Genomic DNA, 24514 nt, shown 5'->3' on the forward strand with positions numbered 1-24514 from the left:
ATATACACATTTTATTTTGTTTGTTCTTAGCTTTTCACTGGCTCCTAAGATTCCCTGAGGGTTATAGAGCTGTTTCATAGCACTAGGGAATTACATATTGTGTATATAAAATATAGTATACTAACACTATCAATTAAACTACTGCATCTGGGAGTAGTTTAAGTGATAGTATTACATTATTGCCTACCAAGGACTTTAACTGGCTGAACTGGATGTGTAGGTTCCCTCACTGCCTTTACGACAAGAAATTCCTGTTTAAACATTGCCTGCACAAGCCAAACCTATTATTCAAACAGGGACATTTCTGAAAGTGAAAGGAGAAACTTATTTAGTATTTATACCAGGATATCAGGTAAAATCCAGGAGTCCTGGCAAACTGGGACACATAGTCATCCCATTAGACTTCTTGTTTCCAGTGGTTTTAGGCTGTAATTGTTTCTAGCACACAAGACCTGTACCATCCATATTCTTCTCCATAAAATGCTAAGATTATGTTTCAAGTTAAAAAGAAGCTTTTCCCAAAGCAAGCCAAATTTTAATTTCTAATCCAGTCGGCATCTAGTACTTTCTGGGAAGGGGCCTGTTTATGTTACAGAGTCCAGAATCCTGATGGAAGCATGATAAGTAATGTTTCCAATCAAACAATTAGAAACTTGTTTCTCTTGGATGAAATTTCAGTAGGCTCAAAGTAATTAAATGCCAAACTGCTTTCATACACATTTCCAAATAGGAACTCAAAGTGCAAAATGAATAATGTAATCCTTTAACAAGCTGAAAGCTCAATTCAGAAAAAATATAGTCTTTCTTAATTATTAAAGAATATATTTTCTAGGTGTATATATTAGATTTTAAAACTATGAAAACACAAAAGCTAAAAGATACAGAGGTCATAGTAGAATTTATTGCTCTTTCCATACCTGACTCATCTGTTGAACCCTGTAGGAAGATTTGTAAACAGTTATAATCATTGTCTTTTTAAAAGCTGCTTAAGGAGGTATCTAAAGATGCATGGTCTTTCAAAACCCAAGCTAAATCTTTGGTGGGCACTGATATGATCATTTTTATTACAGTTTTAGGGAAAAACATATGATTAACTGCGTGATACCCATGTTGACACTTATTGTGATTGTGACACCTGATTACATCAAAATGTTCATAGACCTCAGATTTTCAAAAATGATATTAACTGTTCAGTTTTAAAAAGACCTGGTTTAAAATACTATTTGCGAAAACTTACATATGCAATATAACATCCCAATTTTCTAGTCTTAGAAAAAAGTGTAATGATATGGTACTTTATGTTCAATGGAAGATTACAAAAGATTGTTTCTTTCCCTTTACAACTTAAATAATATGATATATATTTTTGACTCTATAAACTGACTCCTGTATCGACTAAATATTAGAACATCCATTAGATGAATAGCAATATGTGTACACAGAACTTACCTAAAACAAGAGCCTCAAACAGTCCTCAAAAATAGTTTCTTCAAAGCACAATTCCAAGATCATATATTTAAAATTCAAAATATTATCCATTCTAAAATCCTCCAACTTGAAAAAAGCACTGTCTAAAACCATGTGTAATGTGTATGCCATGATTTTGAGATACTATAGAGGGAGCTGCTGGCACAGAGGGATAATATATTAAGTTGAAATCAAACAGTAACTTGAGATCCTATTAATCCTCAATATTTTTGTGTTGTAGGTAGTAAGTTTTCTTATTTTTCAGAGGGAAACTGAGGGGAAAACTTTTTTTTGCTTTGACTACAACAAATTTATTTGTATTAAAAAGCACAGGACACAGAAAACTTTCTATTTAGAATATTAGAAGAATCAGGCAGAGCATATATGTAATAACTAAGGCATTTCTTACGTTTCTATTTAATAGCTGTTCTAAAACACAAAATTTTAGTATTTTGTTTCCCAAGCTAAACCATGCCTTCCTAAAAAGTCTTTATAATCCTGTAGCAGCTATAGGTTTAATTCTTTTTTATGTTAACAGGATTTGGTGCTTTCCAAATGGCACCACCACTGGAAAACACCTTTTTTCTGTGTATCATTCTACATATAGCTAAAAATTATACAACAGAAATAAAGAATATTGAGGTTGAGGTTTAGGTTTGAAGGTTTTTCCATCTGTAGCCAGCTAATTACTGTGAAAGCACAGGTGTCAATCTTTTAACCTGAAGGTAAATAATTAAATAAAAAAGTAAAACATTTAAGTAAATGGTGTACTAGGGGTTCCATGAATATTTTATGACAAAGGCTTTTAATTTAAACATTCATGAACAATTTTAGGGAAAGAATTTCATAGAAACATTCTGCTAGCTAATGAAATGGGCTGAAATCAGCTACCAACCACTCATGGTTTTAAATCATAACTATGCTAAAATTTCCTCTGCTCTGCAAGTATTTGAAATAATAATGAATCCAGGATCTCCCAGACTCAAATTATGGCCTATAATAATAAGCGATTGAGAACTCCTAGCTTATAAAAGCACACATAGGGTTTTTAAAGGAATGACAAACCCAAGTACAAAAAATTAATGCCTGATGTAAACAATTCATGCTTGAACTATAAGATAAGACAGACATGGATATAATGAATTAGCTAAGTTCAGTGAAGAAAATCTAAAAATATTTGACATTTATTTAAAATACTCATATTCACCAATTATCTTATATGAAAACATTCTTTCCCCACAGATGGTCTAAGTGTAGTAAAGGGTTAATTCAGCTGATCTGGGTTGCCCCAAACCTACACATTCCAAAAGTCTTTAGGACTGGTCCCCAACTGGCTCCTGGGATATAACCTCTGAACTCTTGCAATATCCTGCCTCATATGAATGTCTTAGTATACATGATGCTTTGGCCATACCAGATGGCTTACGCTAACTATGTGATTTATGGTGAACACCTGTTTTTGTTCACCTGTGGCCCTGGGCCAGCTGTATTAGTTCAACCTCTGGGTGAGGAGAAGGGAGGAGGGCTGAAGACTGAGTTGCTAAGGTCAGTCCCTAAGGCTCACTGACCTCCAATAAAAACCCTGGACACCAAGGCTCAGGTGAGCTGCCCTGGTCAATAACATTTACCTGTGTTGTCATACACTGTTGTTGTGAGAATTAAACTCTATCTGTGCAATTCCACCAGGAGAGGACAACTGGAACTTTGTGTCTGGTTTCTCTTGGACTCTGCCTTATGTACCTTTTTCCTTTGCTGATTTTAATCTATATCCTTTTGTTGTAATAAACTGTAACCGTGAGTAGAACAGCTTTCCTGGGTCCTTGAGTCCTTTCACTGAATCATCAACCCTGAGGGTGATCTTGGGGACCCCTGACATACCTGTAAATCCAGTAAAATTATTATTTAATAAAGAAAATTTCTTAATTTCCAAAGAGGCAGAAACAGTATTACACACTCAGAGGAATGCCTGCTAGTATGTGGATGCCCTTCCCACCAAAAAAAGGATAAAGAAGGTGGCTCCTGGCCAGGTGTAGAAAGTTGCTTCTGCTGAATGAAACAAGTACTGCCCCCATCCTACCAGCTTCCTTCTTTTCTTCAGTGAGGAGCCAGGTAATCTTCAGGAAGTCTAAGAAATGGAATCCTTAATGCTCTCACCTCAGTTGCTACCACTGACCTATAGCTGAGGAGAAAAGAACTTTCTCAATCCTTCTTTCCTTAGATTAATTTTATACTTTTAAAAAAAGGGTGTGTCAGAACCATCTGGCCTGGCCCAAGATCTCATTTTTGTATACCAAGAGGTATACAAAGACTCTATCAGCCAGGAGCTGGTCAAGGGCCAGTCTCTTCTTTGGAATGTACAGGGGTGGAGCACCCCAAGTCCACTGAGTTAACCCTTTACTGCACAAAGGGATTAGTTCCACAAAGGACTGGTGGGATAAAATATCACCAAGAATTATAGTATTCAAGAGCTCTCTTTAATTTTCACCTTACCCCAAGTGGTGGATAAAAGGGCAGTATTACCTTCTTGACTGATTGGCAGTTGTTGTATAGTGATAAGAGCACTTTATTGAGTTCTACTACAGCACAGCTGCCTCAGTGGTTTCACCAGCAAAATGGGAATAGCAATACCTATCTCACAAGGCTGTGGGGATTAAATGAAATATCTGTTCAGAAGTCTTGTTTTGTGGTATCACCACTCAGGATATATTGATAATGTTGTGCTCTGTCAGATACTTGGGATTTCAAAATTACCTGGTTCCAGGTACTCAACCACTTCTGCAAGGATGAGATTTAATACACTTCAAGGCATGAACCCCAGAAGGTGCTAGAAGAACAAATTAATAAAAAATTGCTCCCTTCTTTCACATTCCCTGGTTAGGATACATTTCTTCAAAATAGTCAATGTGTGGAGGTTGGAGTATGTCAAGGGCAGAGAGTACCTGGGAAAAGGAAAAAAAAAAAAAAGCCAAATTTAGAGAAACAAAAAAGAAACAAAATATGACATAAATGCAAAAGGACACTATTAACTCATTAATGATTTTAGGCTTGGTTACAACTGAACACTGAGATTAACTAAATTTATCAATCAAGAAACATGGTCCAAAACATTAAGATAGGTTTTGTAAAATCACTATCAAAGACAATTTTACTTACGCCAATATGAGAGAGGCAACTGGGTTATACTACATGCTACCAGAACCCCTGCACAGGAGAGTGCTGGAAAGAAATGCCCGATTTTTACTCATCAGTGTTGCTCTAAGAGCATGAGGAGCCGTATCTACCATTCATTCCTTTACTCCTCTGTTCAAAAAATGTTTACTAAGTGCATTCTATCTGGCAGGTACTGTGGGAGGCTCTTGGGTAAAGCTGATGAATAAAACTGATAATCATCCCTGTTCTGGGGACCACGGGAGAGGAAGGCATTAAACAAATAGTTACACAAAAATATAATTGTGACATTTATTATTATGAAGGGAAAAAGTAAAGAGGAGTGGGAGAAAGAGCTTCCCTGAAGCAAAACTACTCTAAGAGTTGAAGGGTGAATAGGTGTTGGTCAGGCAATGTAAAGGCACTGAGGCAAGAAAGAACCAGGCAGATTCTAGAAACAGAAATGCCAGTGTTTATGGAACATAGTGGGTGGGAAGAAAACAGACTGGGATAAAACAGAAGAGAAAGGCAGGGTTATATCACACAAAGTCTCTTTAAATTATGGTAAGTGTTTTGGATCTTATTCCAAGTACAAAAAAAGAAGTCACTAGGGTAGGAAAAAAAGACTTTAAGGCATCTGAAATTCAAGTCCTTTATAAAAGCAGCACACTACCAATGTAACTTCTGCCATCGAAACACAACAAATAGGCCTTCTTTCCCTACCAGCTGTTTATCTACTCTTTTAAGCCCCATCTATGATGTCACACTTAAGAATCTGAATCTATCTTGCTAATGAGAAATACCAGGCTCAAAGGATATAGAAGAAATTATTTAACAGGAAATAAACTGTGTAGTACAAGTTCAAATTTTCTGATCTTTAGCTTAGTTTTTTAAGAAAAAAATTTTTTTATTATGGAGAATTTCAAACATATAAAAGTGGGCAGAATAGTATAAAGAATACACATGTAATCAAGACCTGGTCTTAGTAGTTATCTACACATGACCATTCTTGCTTCATCTATGCCCTCCACTCTCCTTATATAATTTTGAAGAAAATACAAGACTTATTTCAGCTATACATCAGTAAATATCTCTAAAAGATAAAAACTTTAAAAAAGTACAATCATCAAATCTGAAAATTTACTGTTTTTCAATACCATCAAATATCCAGTGCTCAAATTTCTAATTTTCTTATTTTTTTAAAAAAAGTTTGTTAATCTAAATCAGGAGCTGAAGAAGATTTACATATTATGGTTGATTTATGTCTTTCAAGTTTTACCTACAGATTTCACCTCCATTTCTTTCTCTTTTCCCCTTGCAGTTTATGTATGGAAGGAACCTTGTTCATTTTAAAGGTTATTCTTTTTCAAGCCAAAAGTTTGTCACTTTAAAATTTTTAATTAAACTAAAACCTCCTGTATTGAAAAAGCCTTCACTCACTTTAAAACCAGTTAAATATAAAGGTTTTAAAATATTTTAGATGTTTTATAAAGAATATCTATATTTCCTTTCTGAATTAAAATGTTTATACGTAGACTCTTTGTATAAATGGAAAATAACAGATTTTCCAGTTCCTTCAAAGAATAATTTTTATCATATGAAAGATAAATTATTTCATTTCTATATTTTTAAAAACCTATAATTAGCTAGTGTCACAAATTCACATAAATTCATTTCTCATTACGTGATAGAAAAAATTTCAACATGAATATTTGATGCTTGTGGAAGGCAGTTAAAAATTAATGTTTTACTTGACATCTTTTGGACTCTAAGCTCTGTATCTGAACAACATACATCCTGTCTTGGGGGAAAACAGAATGCAATGAGTGACAGCGTCCATTAGACAAAGCTATTTTACACTTCAAATCTATCTGCTATAATTAGAGGTTATCTAAAGGAAAGTGACAACCATACATTTTAAACCTTGATAGAGAAGAATGAGGCTTTCTTACTCCAAATTTGATGAGGCTTTTTGTAGAAAAGCCATATAAAACAGTGTTAGACATTTGCACCAAAGCATTTAGCTGTGATTCTTAGCTTCGAAGGTACAATATTTTAAACTCTGCCTGGAATTTTTGAAATGGCTGTTGTCTTATACTCCTGTTCTTTCTACCACCTCAAAATGTTTATCGGATGATGGCATTCCACAGTGTTTCTAGGTGGCAAAAACAGTGCTTAGACCATTAGAGATGATCCATGAATTTTAGAAGTGGTGTAAATGAGGAAGTGAGAAGGAATAAGTAGCAGAGTTTCAAACTCCAGACTTCATGCTTGACTCACTATTTAAAAAGCCCAAGTCCTTCTATAACCCCTCTATTATCTGTGGGAATAAAGTACGTGAGATTAGCCTTATGATGTAAATAGGAGGACCCTTGTAAAGACTTTGACTTGTAAAGAGTCGAAGTATCCCAAAATACCACAGACTCGTCAGAGGATCTCAAATACAAAAAAAAGCAAGCAGACCTGTTTAATTAAAAAATGAACTAAAGCTACATCCTTAAATAATGGTCATTACCAGTGTCTCAGCATACTTCTCAAATCTTTTAAGAGTTGGACAAAAGCTCATTGCGGTAGCTGCTTTTTAGAATTTTAACCCCTGTGATGTTAGAAGATTCACTATCAATTGGTTACATGATGAGTTAATGGCTTAGTGTTTTTTTTAGTTAATCCTTTATCAATAAAACAATTGCTGTGAATAATCGCAATCCTAAATGTAAAGACTAAAAATTTAACTGTTTGTAGAGTGCATTCCCACATTTAAGCAAAGGAGCTCCCACCTCCCCATTCTCTCACCACCACCCCCACCCGGAATAGATTTCAAGTTCTTTAAGGTAGCGACTATTACTATTTTTTATAGAGTTGTAAGATATAATAAAGTATACAAATCCTAAGTGTATAATCTGATTAATTTTTACATACAAAGTGTATAACATGATAAATATTTACTCCATGGTTAAAATCTAGATCAAGAAATTAAGGATTTCAAGGCCCCCCCTTGCTCCTTTCCAGTCAAAACCCACCTCTGCTCAGAGATTACGATTATTCTCATTTCCATCACCATAGACTCCTTTTGCCTGTCCTTGAACTTTATACAAATTGAATCATAATGAGTGAAGACCTTTGTATATGGCTTCTTTCATTTACTGTTATGCCTGTGAGATACACCCATGTGTGGATCCTCATCCTTTTTATTGATGTGTAGTATACCATTATATGAACTAACACAGTGTATTTATCCAGAGTACTGCTGGCAAACTTTTGGGTTGTTTCCAAATGATATCATGAATAAAGTTTCTATGAACATTTTTGTACATGTCCTTTGGTAGATATCTGCAGTCATTTGTCTTGAGTATACCAAAGAGTACACATGCTGGGTCATCGGGCAGGTGTATATTTAGCTTTAGCAGAAACTGCCAGGTTTCCTAAGTGGTTTTACGAATTTACATTCTCACCAGCAATGATGGGTTTCAGCTGATTCACATCCTTGTCAACACTGGGTATTGTCAGTCTTTTATTTAAGCCATTCTGGTGAGTATGCAGTAGTATCTCACTAGTCTTAATTTACATTTCTCTGATGACTAACGACTTTGAGCACTTTGTCATATGCTTATTAGCCATTTGGTTATCCTTTTATGTGAAATTCTTGATTAAGTCTTTTACTGATAGGCAAAAATTCTTGATTTGTAGAAGCTCTTTATAAGATATATGATGTTTAGATACAGAATTTACAGTCTGAAAAATGTCAAGTAAAATATTTATTTCTAATGGTCTTCCTCAAATGCTAAATATTTATTTTAAAACTTGTTCTATCACATAATATATTCTGGAAACAAGTTTTTTGTTGGATAATGCCTGAGGTCTGTCTTTTCATTCTCTTAAACTTCTGATGAGCATTAATTTTTAATGTTAATGGTGTCCTGTTTAACACTTTTTTTAAAAAAAGGTCAATGCTTTACTTGTCTAGTTAAGAAATCTTTGCTTATTTCAAAGTCATGAAGACATTTTCCTATGTTTTATTCCAGAAGCTTTGTTATTTTACTTTTCATATTTAAGTCTATGATCCATTTTGAATTAATTTATGTATATGTCATAAAGTAGATTTTTTTCATATGGATATCTAATTGATTCCTGTTTATTTGCTTTTAAAAGTCTTTATTGAATTTGTTACAATATTGCTTCTGTTTCATGTTTTGGTTTTTTGGGCACGAGGCATGCGGGATCTTAGCTCCCCAACCAGGGATCGAACCCGCACCCCCTGCATTGGAAGGCGAAGTCTTAACCACTGGACTGCCAGGAAAGTCCCTGATTCCTGCTTATTGAAATGGCTATCCATTTCCCTCTGGATTGCAGTGGCACCTGTCTTGTAAATCAGGTGGACATGTATGTGTATGTCAGTTTATAGACTCTCTATTCTGTTCCATTAATCTATTTTTCTGTCCTTGTGCTGCCTTGATTATTATAGCTTCATATGTTTCAAGTGTGAATCTCCTACTTTGTTCAACTTCTTCAAGATTGTCTTGAGTATTTTAGGTCTTTTCCATTTCCATTAACTTTAGAATGTTTGTCAATTTCCACACACACATACGCATAAAACCCTGCTGGGATTCTCCTTGGGATTACATTGAATACATAGTTCAACTGGGGAAGAACATGGGTATTAACCACAGTGAGTATTCCAATTCATGAACGCAAAGCTGTATTATTTTAAATGCATCAAGAATCTGCTCAGTACCACAAATTTTAGGCACAGAGCACACAAAACCAAATCCACTGATAAGTAACATATTCTAAGTATCCTTTGCCTTTTCACACTCCTTAGCAGCAGAACCATTAGCATTAATAATGTCTGCAGCCAAACAGCTTGTCTGCATTCAGAGAAGGGAGGGTCCTATTGGTATGTTTCTTTATCCTACTTATGAACCTAGAGAGGCCTTATTTGAGTTCAGTCAGACTATACAAAGGAAAACAAATGATCCCCCTTTGCCTTCACTACCTCCTCTTTTGCCTCCTCTACTCCAGAACTAAAAGGTTGGGAAAAAGTAACTCCAAGAGAGATCACTGAGGTTATCATTCCAGACTCGGAGATTTCATATTTTTTTTCCGTCACTTTCACTCACTCACTTACTCTTCCATAGACTGACTACCTACCGTGTGCTTAGTGCTATTGCCTAAGGACAAGAAAAACCCAAGAACTCTATTACAGGGGCTCTTAGCAGGAATCAATGGGTCCTAAGGAGGCACTGGATGGGCATTAAAGGACTAGTAAAAGTCTAAAATGACATAAAAATTATGTGTATATGTATTTTTCCAAAAGAGGGTTCATGGCATTCATCAGATCATCAAAGAATGAAAAAACCCTCAGTCATCCTTTTTCCATGCTGATAAAATGACAACTCTGTGTGTGTGTGTGTGTGTTTATGTACACACATGCACAAGTGCACAGATGGGCAAAGTAGAGAATATTTTGTCAGATTTTATAATAGCTCAGATTCTGACTAGACACTGCTGAGAGGCCTAAACAACATCAATCTTTAGAAAGTTAAACCCATTTCTGTTTCTCTAAGTTGCTACATCAAGGCGAACCTATCCCTTTAAGATGAACAACCTTTAAGGAAAAAAGTGTGCGTGTGTGTGCATGTGTGTGTGTGTATGTGTATTTCAATCAGTCAGATCACCTGAAATCAATGAATATGATATAATGACTTTGAAGGTTCTGTTCAAAAGAAAATCTAAAGGCTTCCAGGGTTTTGCAGCTATTCTCTGACACATAAAAAGCCACATCCAAATTAAAATCCAACCTTCCTACAACAGCCAGGTTAATCTTTCTAAATGCCATTTTCATCATGACATTCCTTTCTTTTCCTTCTATTCAATCAAATGTTAATCTCAAAAGGCTCATCTTAAGGTTTCTCCCTGTTTAAAGCATCTTTGAGATTCTAAGTCCATGACAATTACTCTCTTTTTCTTAATAGTACAATACTTGTCTGTCATCTTTCACCTGAGAAGCTTTAAAAAAATACAGCTACCTGGGTCTCAACCCCAGAGATTACAATGTAGTAGGTCTGGGATGAAACCCATGAATCTGCATTTTTAAGGCTCACTTGGTGATTCGAATATATTTTTAGGTTTGGTTGCCCAGCTTTTCACTATGCGCAGAACACACAGTGTCCTGTATTAACGTTTAACCATGCTGGCAGTCCTCCCATAGCACTGTTATCACAGTATTTATCACATTACTAAACTCCTTGAGGGTAGAAACCCCTAGAAGCTGATGTAGTTTAGGGATATAGGATGTGCACAATAAATGTTTACTGAATTAATGAATATGGGCCCTGAAGCAAGACAGATTTAGACCTCAATCTTGTGCCACCTTGACCTTGGGCAAATTACTTAACTCTAAGCTTTGGTTTCCTCCTCTGTAAAGTAGGGATAATAAGCCCTATCTGACAAGACTTTTAAGTATTAAATTAATATATGTAAAGGACCTACACATTTTCTGACCCTTGGTAACAAATGCTTAAACACCTGGTCCACTTCCTTCAAAAAAGGACCATGTTTTGAACTTTTTTTTGTATTCTCCACATGACCTGGCACTGCACTCTGCACACAGGACACAATTAATAAACATCTGTTGTCTTAACTACATCAAATACCAGTTGCCTCTTAGATTGGCATTCCACACATACCAGGTATGCTGGCCCTGAGATGCTTTTGTAGATCTCAGTGCACAGCATAAATTCATTATGTATAAAATAGTGGTGCCATGATGTCCCATCTCCAACTATCTGCCTCACTTTTGAACATTCCCACAGAAATCACAAGCACTCTTTTACGATACAGCTCAGGAGCTCTGAACAGTAGTTGCTGTGTTTTAATATGTGTGATTTTCAAGAATGCAGTTTGTTTCTTTTCTTACACTACTCACTCTGACACTATCTTTGTAACTTAATTAGTTGCTCTATAGGAATGAGTCATGAGCAAAGACAGCAACATATACAGATAGCAGCCTATTACACCATCCCTCCTTTATAAAAGAAGCCAAGATAGGTTTGAATAAACCATTGAAACCCTTAGTAAGTGAATTTCTGATGCCACCTTCAAAATATTTCTTCATTGTGGATCCCTTTACTTGAGTCTCTGACAATGTACATAAGGTCTGTACTCTTTGATGCTGGGGTGGCACTCACTCAGGCAAATTCAAGAAATAAATAACAAAGCAAGCACTAGACATCATTCTAAAATCACTTCCAAAATTTCAGGAAACAGTCATAAAATAGCAACTGGAATGATGTTTTCAAAGTTATTGAAACAAACAAACACATTGCTAGGCAGTTCCAACTGAATGAAAGACAAGCAGTTACTTTCTAAAAAAGTTTAAGGAAAATGGATTTCAAGAGGGGTAATCAATAAAGTGAAATGTGTCAAACCAAGGAGCTTCAAGTGAACAAATTATAAGTTTGATATTCCTAGTTTTACCAACAGTTCAAACTTTTACAAATTTATCTCTTAAAGTGTGACCTACACTTCGGCCAAAGTTCTTCAGGTTCCTGTGCAAACAAGCAGTCAGACTCACAAGAAATTATCGTTTTCCTGATTTTTATTTCAGCAATTAAAATAGCACAGGTTGAATACCAAATGCAGAATGTGAGGCAGTTTTTTTTTTCATATGAAACTGAAAACTAAGAGTTCAATGTTAACATCCCCCAGGTAAATTTTACACATACCAAACTTTTAATTCAGGATTAGTTGAGAAGAAGCTCTCTCCAACCACAGTGATTCTATTTCCCCACGAATCCTGACATCTCTAAACACAGCCATAAATAAGATAAACTATGTTATCTTTAAAAGCTGTATTGTTTTTAAGAGGAGAAACTTTTTTCTCACATCTTTAACTTAATCTCTGGTTTAAAATATTAAAAGATATAAAGCATTTAAAATCAGGGGCCAATTACTTCTACTTAAAGCACTCAGACTACATTATTATACTCTATTTTTATGTTGTACATTAGTATTGTTCCCAAGCTAAAATATTAACATTTGCTTTAAATCAATTAATATTTATCTGTCAATCAATAAATCCTAGAATTCACTTAAACTTGCTCATTCACAAAAAAGGTCTAATTTGTCTCAGGTTTCCAAATCCCTTAATATGGTACATGTACCCTTTTTAACTCTCTTTTGCTCTTTACTAATATAATCAGACATACTTAGGAAATAGTTTATCCCAAACACTGATTTCACTTACATTATCATGTTTAAAAAAACACAACATCTTCAATTCCCGGAAGACCCTTTTGCAAGAGACCAGATTCTGGAAGACGTTGGGCATCTTTTTGAGTGCTACTCTCTTTCCATCTCTTGGATCTGTTACTGACCTAAAGACACAATATTTAGGGGGAGAGGAAAAAAAGACAGAGAAATCAATCCCAAACTTTGTTCTTCAATGTTTCAGAGCATGACAAATACCTTTATGTTAAAACACTCAATATTAAATCCACTTAATAATGCTTCAGGTATCAGTGAGAAAGATAAAAAAAAGTATAATCAAAGAGAATGTTTAGCCCACCCAACTCATTTGCCATGTTTATTTCTTTTTTTAAAATCCCTGTCTAAATTTCTATAAACACTTAATCTTCCTGAGAGGTCACTTAGCAATACATCTGAGGTAGGAGAGCTACTAGTGGTAAAGCCATTTTAAAGACGGGAGAAAAAGTATTGAACATGAACACGACTGAAGTCAAATTAGTTTTATGCTTTATTTTCAGAACCAAATTCAAGATGGAAGAGGTGTTCATTCAGATGTGGTCACTTTTAGTTGAATGTAGAGAATACAATTTGAGTATTTTGGTTTCTTATATAAATAAAACATCTTTTAGTAATACGGGTTTCAGTACATTTCAGGGCACAACAGTGTCCCCTCATGAGTCTGAGTGGCAGCTTAGGGGCTGTAGCTTCTAGGTTATGGTAACTTCTTCCCTTTTATTTCTCAGTTTTTGGTATGATAGCTGCCTCTTGTGGTTACTCTCTAATAGCTCAGTGTCCGCCTCTTCTCTCTTTTAGCCTTCTAACACCTATACTGCCAACTCCTTGTATTATATTTCCCTGTGTTTGAAATACTAATGTGTTTCCATTTTTCTGATTGGACCCAATCGATACATATTAAATCAAAGCGTTTTGGTAAACATGGCCAATTGGCCATCTGGCTAATCGAGTTTCCACGAATTAACCTAAAGCTTTTTTCCTTCCACCCATCATTGATGACTGGTTGTCTTTGTAGAATTTATTCCTGTCAGACTTATTTTGCTAGATTCCTATCATGCTCGGCTACCATTATCTTTCATTTTCTGTTTCAGCCATTCAATGCTTTGGCTATTCCTCCCAGATTTGTATCATTTTGAAATCTGGTCTGTATGTCATCAATGCCTTTATCCAAGTTGTTAATTAAAGTTTAGAACAGGACTGAGGACAGAGCTCTGCAACAGATACAACACTAGAAGCCATCTATGAGGCCGGCATCCAATCATTAATCTGGGGTATGGTTAGTCAATTAATTATTTATTTAATTAACTACAATCACTCAGTTTATTTCTTCATCTTGTCCACAAGGAAATAAGACACTCATCAAATTGCCTTCCTGAAAATAAAGCATTCCTATTTTTTACCTAAAAATCATACCAAGCTTCTTTATGAATATCATCACTTCTTTATAAATTTATCTTAGTGATTGTTACTTCCTAAGTGCTTGTAAAACTCTTAAACAGTGCATTCTAGTATTTTTAAAACAGCATGAGGACTTCACTTTCTCCCTCTGATTGAAAATTTGCTAAAACAATTAAGTATTATCATTTTCAAGTCTTCAATAGCTTGAAATGTAATTCAACTAGGCTAAGAGACCTAACATTTTTGACTGTTGTTTAAAAAACACCAACCAAAATCCACAACACTGCTTAGAATCCACATAATCTAGGAAAGTAAAATAGGAAGGAAACCAAATATAATATTATATTGACTATTAAAAATTTTTTCCTGTTTAAATACACCACTTCTGTAGCTAGATACTAGAAGATAAAAAAAGTCAATGAAACAGCAAGGAAGGGAAATTCTGGATCACACATTGCACAGCAGTCATTGCCTCTCGAGTCTTCTTTAATCTAGAACAGTTAATTAGCATTTCTTTATCTTTTATGACATTGCCATTTTGGAAGAGTATAGGCCAGTTATTTTGTAGACTGTTCCTCAGTTTGGGTCTATCTGGCATTTTCTTGAGATTAGATTCAGGTTCTGTATTTTTCACAGGAATAACACAGATGACTTCTTAGCGCACCACATTAGGAGGCCCATGAAGTCGATTTTTCCCATTACTGGTGATAACTTTGATCACTTGGATGAGGTGTCTGTCAGGTTTCTCCACGGCAAAGTTACTATTTTTTCCCTTTGTAACTATGTAAATATGCTATTCCTCATCAAACTCTGACCCACTACCTTTAGCATCCATGGATTTTTTTTGCCTGAATCAATGATTATTACTATGATGTTGCCAAATGGTACTTTAATAATTTTTAATATGTCTAACAGCTAGCCTGCACAATAAATATATTTTTAAAAATGAGTAAATTGATTTAACACAATACCCTTTCCAAAGACCTCATGCAGCAATACTATGCAACTTCTGACTTCTTACTGGTCTTGACCCTCCTGCGGTGAGGAAAGCTGCTTTAAGATAAACCCACTCCTGGCTCAAGGTTAGTACCGTGCCTTGTAATGTTTTAAGGTAAAATTCACAAAGCAGCATTTTATTTTATTATTCATGCAAAAGCCAGTCCTGCCTGTGGCTGGTAACAATATAATCTCATGAATGTGAATGGCAGTGCAGTAATTTCACGCCATGTTGAGTTTGTTCTCTCTTAACTTGAAGTAGCAGATGCTTTAGTTCAGCGCAAACAGTATCACAGAACACAGATAAGTGTGGAAGCCTGTTACACAGGAATTCTTCTATTTTCTTTGTTACTGAAAGGCTTGCTGTGCTTAGTTTCTCTGCTGCTGCAATACCCTGGTTATTTCAACTGCACTTGTTAATGAAGCTCCAGCTGTAGAGATAATGAACAACATTTAGGGCAACTTTCCTCATTTCAGAAAAAAGGAGCCATCCTTCGACCTACAATTCACTTATGACCAGTTACTTTCTCTAAAATACTGTTCGCTCTAAATGAAAACAGTGCATCTGTCATTTCATCTGATTACCTTCATAATCATTCAAGTTACATTAATAGGCACTTACTTCTTCAGTTTTAAATTAACGTTTGATTCTGTAAACACTACATTAAAAATAATGTTTTAGAAAGAGAAAAACAAAAACAAAAAAATAAAGTTTTAAGGGTTGTGAGAAAGAATCTTTTCTTACATCTGCTCCGGGTACATCAATCCTTCTCTGCACTTAGAATTTAACTTCAACTGCTTTTTAAACAGCCAAAAGAATCCAAGAGCCATTCTTCAGAGAGATACAGAGTCAGTCAAAAGAGTACAATACCAAAACAGGAAGCTTTTTAGATCTGGCTGTGGTCGTTTTGTTGTAGAGTTTTCTTAATCCCAGGAAACTGTGACCACTGCCACAAATCTGCTTATATTACTGACAAGCAGAAGGGGTGAAATGAAACCAGAGTAAAACTTATCATTGGGGATACTTTCCCAGGCACTAGAATGTTACATTATAATATCTTTTCATTAGTATAACTAATCAGCAAGAGTCCCCAAGAAATTAAATGCTCCTCATTCATTTTATGTGAAGAATCTTTCCCCCATGTATTTTAGCAGTTTTAAAGTTCATGGTGCTGATACAGGTTTTTAACTATCCAAAGCAAAAAAAAAAAAAAAAAAAAAAAAAGAGAGAGAGAGAATGCTTCAACTTGGATTAAGAAAATCAGGTTCTTCTAATTCTAGTCACATTAACTTGTAATCAGCAATTCTCTATTTTTTGCTATACATACTACAATTATGTCAACTGTACCAATACAGTACACATCTCAGTAATAGAACTTCCTAGCTAGACTCTAAATATTTAATTATTGCCTTCACATTCATTTCAAGATTCACTTCCTTAAAAGTTATTTTTACTTGTATTTAGATTAAGTTTCCTTGAGAAAACAATAGCAAACTATGAGACAAAATTTTTGACAACAAATAAGTCTAGAAAATGTTTATTTGTCCTTAGTACATATTATATGTTCATGGACACTACAGGTTAAATATGGAATTTATTTGTATGACTCTCTGGTTTTTATAATCAGAACTTCAACAAGCTCTATCTAGCTTGTGTGCACTCTGACATAATTTAGAGTTGCAAACTATTTAGAAGAACCAACCTTCTAGGCGTCCCTGCCCCCACCCAAAAACACATAGAAAAGGATTCTCATCTTTCATATTTATATAATTTGTTCCATCAGTTGGGGTTTTCTGATGTTTGGTTTTTCTTTTTAAATGTTTATCCAAATTTGGTATTTGCTGAGTTAGCTCTATACATGAGAAAGCAACCCTTTTCCTTTAACTTAAGATACTTATAAATGATCCCCAAATTTGTTAATCTGATTATTACAAGGAAAAAAAGGTCTTACACAGTAGCCAAACCAAAGCAGTGAAATAGTTCTTTCTTTCTCTCCTATCCTAACACTACTGATCAGGAGAAGCAGAACATCTACATTTAACTGGGAGAGTTAATAGGAACTTATCCTCTAACTCTGTGTCTAAGTAAGTATAAACAGCAATGATCCCAGCAGATGAGACACAGCACTGAGCCATTCTGATCTGTAGTGAGAGACCCAGGAAGGGAAGGAGGAAGAATAAGGAACAGGCAAGCCATCCAATATCAAGCTGTCACATTTATTTTCAAATACGTGTTATTGTAAGATCTAACTTTTAAAACTGCCTCAACTCCCCAAACCAATAACCATTGAATAAGTTAAAATATAGGTGAAAAATTATTTAATGCTAATTATTGTTGTCTTGGGAATATTTTATGGTTCTTTAGAGCATGAATTAATTAGTTCCATCCTTACTGTAGATGCTGGGAAGACAGAGAGACTCTTCCTCCTCAGTCACTGTCAAATATCTCTGTGAGAGTCTGACCGGCCTGCACAAAAGTTGCCACATTGCCTTTTCAAGGGGGATTTTCTCATGTTAGAGGGTGAACATGACATAACCTAGTCTGCCAAGTCTAGGAAGTTTTCATGGCACACTACCCACAGTCTTCTAGAAAGAGACCTGTGAACATTGTATGGGGAGGAAAACCAGCTGCAATGAAGGAAAGGTTTCTGTACAAAACCACAAAGGAAAATAATTCACAACTGCAACTCCTTCTTGCATTTTAACAACTTTGGGCAAGAGGAGGTTACAAAGGGTAACCAAAACTAAAACTATGTCACACAAAAATATGCTTGCTTTTAATCCCATTGATGAATTCCTGAAAGATATGTATTCAGTAACAGGAACACTGAGGAATATAAAGATTTTTAAAAAAAATTTAAAGAACGGCAATTTTTGTTGTACATTAGTTTCATAAATGTGGAAGACATCAAATGAAAGGACAGTTTTACTCACATGGTAGGTTTAAAAGATTATGGCTTTACCAATGTCAAAAATTGTAATGAATTTAGAAACAGAAACTTCACATCATCAGAAAAATTTTAATTATTATTTTTAAAGATTTATTATTTATTTATATTTTATTTTTGGCTGCATCAGGTCTTAGTTGTGGCACGTGGGATCTTTGTTGAGCCACGTGGGATCTTTCGTTGAGGCAGGTGGGCTTCTCTCTAGTTGTGGCGTGTGGGTTTTTTTCTCTTCTCTAGTTGTGACACGCAGGCTCCAGGGCATGTGGGCTCTATAGTTGTGGCGTGCGGGTTCCAGAGCGCGTGGGCTCTGTAGTTTGGGGCACGCAGGCTCTCTAGTTGAGGTGCGCGAGCTCAGTGTTTGTGGCACACAGGCCTAGTTGCCCCGCGGCATGTGGGATCCTAGTTCCCCAACCAGGGATCTAATCCGCGTCCCCTGCATTATAAGGCGGATTCTTTACCACTGGACAACCAGGGAAGTCCCAAAAGTTTTGTTTTTAATTGCCATAGAGAATGCTTTATCATTTGATATTTTAGTGGTTAAGCTAATATTTTAATAATTACTTAACATAAAATGTAAGTCTCAATATGCTATAAGTTAAAAGCAAACTGAACACACCAACAGTAAACCGCCGTTTTTGAAATAAAAGGGAAAATTTGAATATGGTTTAAAATTATGATTATAAATTAAATCTTCATATTTTCTAGAGATGTATATACTAAGTATACATAGGTGAAATGATATGAGATCTAAAATTTGTTTTAAAATACTTCAGTAATAAATATTGTTGAAACAAAGCAAATCTTGAAATTATTGAATTTGAGTAGTAGGTTAATGGGGTCTAATTATTCAAAACTAAAGAAAATGTATATTTGCAAAATTGCAAAATAAAAAATTGAAATAAAAAAATTTTAATGTTATTCATAATAATGTTAAAAATATCCAATATTGGGATTAAAACTAAGAAAAGCTAAGCAAGACTTCTACACAAAAGGACTAAAAAACATCACTGAGAGAAATTAAAGACATAAATAAATGGAGAAACATACCATATTCATGAATTAGAAAACTACTCAATATTGTAAAAATTTCAATTCTCCCCAAATTGACTTACAGACTCAGTGAAATTCAAAACATGAAATGGTTTTCTTTTTGTGAAACTACACGAATTAGTCTTAAAGTTTTTATGGAAATGCAAATATGCCAAGGACAGCTAAGACACTCCTGAAGAAGAATAAGGTGGGAAAAGTTGCTCTACCAGATAAGAAAACTTACTATAAAGCCACAGTAATTTAGCTAGTGTAATAGACCAATGAAATAGAAATATGGCTCAGAAACAGATTCTCCCATATATAGACACTTGGCTTATCATAAAGGTGGCTCTGCAGACAGGAAGGTTGTGCCTTAAGCTAGCGTTTCTCAATTTCAAGCCCATCCGTCTAAACACTGCTCTATAATACTGGGGCTAAGACTCTGCAAACCATGTTTTGGTTTTTCCAGCTAGCTCCAGGTTAGACTCTGCTAATAGAGGGCTTTAGAGGAGACTGCAAGGCTGGAGGAGCAAAAAGGAACAAAGGGCTCTTATCAAGATACGTACAGAATTCCTACAAATCAATTTTTTAAAAAGGCTTGAATAGGCATTTCACAAGAAAGGATTAATTCAAATGGCCAATAAACATATGAAAAGGAGCTTAACCTCATTAGTCATTTGGGAAATGAAAACTAAAACCAAATGAGAAAGTACGATATAACCACCAAAATGACTAATGTTTAAAAGTCTGACAATACCAAATGTTTGGTGAAGATGTGGTGCAATGTCAATGCTAATACACTGCTAGTAGAAGTGTAAATTGCACAATCACTTTGGGAAACAGGTTGGTTTTATATACTAAAATGAGAATAAATATACACTGGAACCCAGCAATTTGACTCTTAGGTATATACCCAAAAGGAATTTGTGTACCTATACACTAAGACACATACAAGTGTGTATGTCCATGGCAGCCATATCTTTAATACCCTTAAAACTGGAAACTCAAATATCCATGAACAGCAAAATGGATAAACAAATTGTTGTAATTCACATAATGGAATACTCTGTAGCATTAAAATGAACTACTGCTACATGCAACAACATAGATAAATCTCACAAACATAATTTTGAGCCAAAGAAAACAGTCACAAATGAATAATAAGATTTCTATATAAAAAATATAAGCAAAGTTAAACTCTAATGTTTAGGGATGCACACTTAGTAGACAGAAACTATTAAGAAAGGAAGTGGTTACCATAAAAGTAAGGACAATGGTTACCTTGCGGGGGTGCTTAATGATGGGGCAGAGAAGAGAGGACTTCTGGGTGCTACCAATGTCTTATTTCTCATATGGATGATGGCTAGAGGTGTACACTTTGTGATAAATCACTGAGCTGTATGTTTTATTTTGTATTGTTTCTCTCTGTGTGTTATTATATAACTAAAAAGGTAAAGGCTAACTTCCCAGTTAAATTTGAGCATAAAAAAGCATTTTAGATTGAAATCTATATAATGAGTAATTTTTAAAGAGGGTGATTCTTTCCTTTTTTCTTTTTTTTTTGCATATAGATACACATCTACACCAGCCCAATGGATTCTATCATACCTTTCCTTGTGCCACTGGTTCATTCTGTAGAGAGGAGTATACATAATATCTTCCTTATGTTTTGATAGAATTCCAAAAGAATTCGCTTGCTTAAAAAAAAAAACAAACGTTTTCTTCATCATTACACAAGAATATGCTACTAAGGAGCATTCCACAGGAGAGTGCTGTCAGCAGAATTATAGCAGAACTACAGTCCCACCCCTAATCTAATCACAATCTCCTAACTTCTATTGTGAAGCAAAATGCTGAAGCAGCTACAATATATAGATGTCCTTCAGGTTTTTAATTAGTTAGCCTTTTAAAAATAACCAAACCCCAAAATGTTGCAAACACAAAACAGGAGGCAAGACTTCCAGCTGTGGCAAACTGAAGAAATCAGCAAATCCTCTCCCAACAAAACTACTACAAAACTGGACAAATGTGTCAGAAACAACCATTACAGGACTCCAGAAAACAACTAAAGTCAAATGACAAATTTAAAAGTGTTTATTTATGAAAAATGTGGAACTCTGGGTAAGAACAGTAGAAGTCAGTGGTGTTACTGCTTTGGGTTGCTCCTTATTCACCCCCCACCCCAAGCACAGTCCATGCAGTACCTGGGAAGTGCTGGCCACGGAAACCAGCGGCTTCACTGCCTGAGTCTGTTGAAGTGATTTGAAGTGGAAGGCAAAAAACCCATACCCAGTGGCACTGAGAGTAAAACCATTAAACCCAACTAGAAAAGAAGAGATAAAGCCTACAGCTCTGCTAGCCTGAGGCTGCTGTCCCAGTTGGGAAGAGGTGCAGACTAACAGAAATCCAGAAATTTAATAAGGAGAGTCTGGAAATGAGAGCCACAGGGGGCCTGGTAAACTCTCTATGCATTCTTGGCTAACTGGAGGCTGCGTATATGCTCAGAGTTGACTGGAGAGGTCCTAGGCTCTCCACCTATCAAGGGCTGACTAGGAGGCTTCCAACATATGAAGGGAAGAAATGAGAAGCTTAGCAGAAAGTAAAGGCTGCGGCATGCCTGAAAACTAGAGCTCCCTAATACACTCACAGAACGCTCAGCAAAGGGTAGAAGCCTTACTGGCTCAAGATGTTTGAGCACAACCTTTAACTAATCGCTGGCTGACCACTAAGCTATGGGACCCCAAGAAGGCCAAGGTAAAGATGAAAACAAAAACAACTGAGCAAAAACTTGAATGGCTGCAATCCACAGGGGAGAAAGATCCCGCATATTAAGTCAAGTTACTTAAATATAAGCAAACATACATAACAACAGCAATAATGACAACCTTCAGACATGGGAGGAGGGCTGGGGAGGAATCAGACCCAGGGTTGTTACAATATATTACCAAATATGTCCAGTTTTAACAACAACAACAACAAAAATTACAAGACATGTTAAAAAAAAAAATAGGAAAATGTGACCCATACTCAGGGGGAAAAGCAGTCAACAGAAACTGTTTCTGAGTGGGCCCAGATGCTGTATTCAGAAAAACTTCAAAAGCAGCTATTATAAATATGTTCAAAGAATTAAAGAAAAATATGGCAACAATGACACAATAGAAAATCTCAATACAGAAATAGAAACTACAAAAAAGGAAACAAACTCTAAAGTTGAAAAATACAATATTAGAAATGAAAAATTCACTAGATTGGCCCAAAGCAGATTTCGGATAGCAGAAGAAAAAAATAAATCAGTGAACATAAAAGACAGATCCATAGAAATTATACAATCTCAAGAACAGAGAGGAAAAATTTGAAGAAAAATGAACAGAGCCTCAGAGACCTAGGCAATAACACTGAATGTACCAACATACATCTAATGGGAGTACCATGAAAAAAGGAGAGAGACAGAGGAGCAGAAAAAAAGATATTTGAAGAAATAATGGTTTAAAACTTTCAAAATCTGATGAAGAACAATATACAAAACTCAAAAACTCCCAAGTAGGATAGACACAAGAATTCTGCACCTAGACACTTCATAGTCAACCACAGATCAAGTTAAAGACAAAGATAATAACTGAAATATGAAGAAAACCAAGACAATTAATGACTGACTTTTCATCAGATATAATGAAGACTAGAGGGAAGTGGAACCCCATAATTGCAGTGGTGGTAGTGGGGCAGGCAAAAATTCTATATTCAGTTAAAAAAGACCCTGTCCTTCAAAAATAGAGGCAAAGTGAAAACAATCCAAGATAAGTAATGACTAAAAGAGTTTGTTGCCAGCAGGTTTGCCTTACAGGAAATAAAAAGAATCCCTTTGGTCTGAAAGGAAATGACCCCAGAAGGTAACTCAAATCCACAGGAAGAAATGAAAAACAAGAAATGGCAAATATGTGGATAAACAGCACGATATATTGTTGGTTTTAACATATATAGATGTAATATATATGACAATAACAGCACAATAGGGGGAGGGAACTGAGCTATATTGGAGCAAAGTTGTTGCATTCTACCAGAATTAAAATACTATTAATCTGATATAGATTGTTCAGAAATTAAGATGCACACTGCAATCCCTAGAACAACAAATAATAAAATAACTAAAAAACCAAAGAAGGATTAAAAAAAAAAATCAAGAGATGAGTTAAAATGGTCAAATGAAAAATAGTTGACACAAAACAAGAAATACAATTTTGAAATACGGATTTGTTTAACACAAAAGATAAAAAGGAAGGCTGTAGCAACAAAAGAAACGAGATATATAGAAAACAAATACTGTAGCAAAATGGCAAATGTAAATTCAATCAATAATTACACTAAATGTGAATGGATTAAACACTTCAATAAAAAGCAGAGATTGACAATTTTTTTAAAGTTTTTTAAAAAAATAAATTTATTTATTTATTATTTATTTATTTTTGGCTGCGCTGGGTCTTTGTTGCTGCGTGTGGCCTTTCTCTAGCTGCAGTGAGCATGGGCTACTCTTCGTTGCGGTGCACGGGTTTCTTATTGCGGTGGCTTCTCTTGTTGCGGAGCATGGGCTCTAGGCACGTGGGCCTCAGTAGTTGTGGCACGCGGGCTCAGCAGCTGTGGCTCGTGGGCTCTAGAGCGCAGGCTCAGTAGTTGTGGCGCACGGGCTTAGTTGCTCCACAGCATGTGGGATCTTCCTGGACCAGGGATCGAACCTGTGTCCCCTGCATTGGCAGGCGGATTCTTAACCACTGCGCCACCAGGGAAGTCCCAAGGTTGACAATTTTTAAAAAGCAAGATTCAACTATATGCTGTCTACAAAAGACACACTTCAGATTTAACAATAAAAATGGGTTGGAAGTTAAAAGAGGTAAAAAGACATACCATAAAAATGGTGACCACAAGAGAGCTGCAGAAGCTATGTTAATGCAAAACAGAACAGATTTTAAGACAAATATTACTAGAGACAATGAGGGACATTTCATAAAGATAAAAGGGTAAACACATATACGATAATTATAAATGGTCTACATAGTTAAAAATAGACTCTCAAAATTCACAAAGCAAAACTTGACAGAATAGAAGAAACAGACAATTCAATAATTATATTTGGAAGTTTTAATACCCCACTCTCAAAGATAAAATAACTAAACAGAAATTAAGCAAGGACAGAAGAGAGTTAAAAAAATACCATCGACTAACTTTACCTAAGTGACATTTACAGAACACTCTACCCAACAAGAACAGAATACGCA

The 24514-nt window shown here is 35.4% G+C and overlaps 1 protein-coding gene across 4 annotated transcripts in view; it reads right to left on the bottom strand.

Annotated features, from left to right (window-relative positions):
* Window positions 1-24514, bottom strand: part of NLK (nemo like kinase) — a 151988-nt gene that overhangs the window by 52776 nt on the left and 74698 nt on the right. For all 4 annotated transcript variants that reach the window (XR_009698410.1, XM_061176008.1, XM_061176007.1 and 1 more), the window contains exons 2-3: window positions 12860-12989; window positions 4351-4406 (exon numbers count right to left, since the gene is read on the bottom strand). Coding sequence is in view for 3 of the 4 variants with exons in the window: in XM_061176008.1 (XP_061031991.1) it covers window positions 4351-4406; window positions 12860-12989 (186 nt within the window). In the remaining variant the exon portion in view is untranslated. The remainder of the gene's footprint in view (window positions 1-4350; window positions 4407-12859; window positions 12990-24514) is intronic.

The sequence above is a fragment of the Eubalaena glacialis genome, chromosome 19, assembly GCF_028564815.1.
Source record: "Eubalaena glacialis isolate mEubGla1 chromosome 19, mEubGla1.1.hap2.+ XY, whole genome shotgun sequence".
Classification (NCBI taxonomy): Eukaryota; Metazoa; Chordata; class Mammalia; order Artiodactyla; family Balaenidae; genus Eubalaena; species Eubalaena glacialis.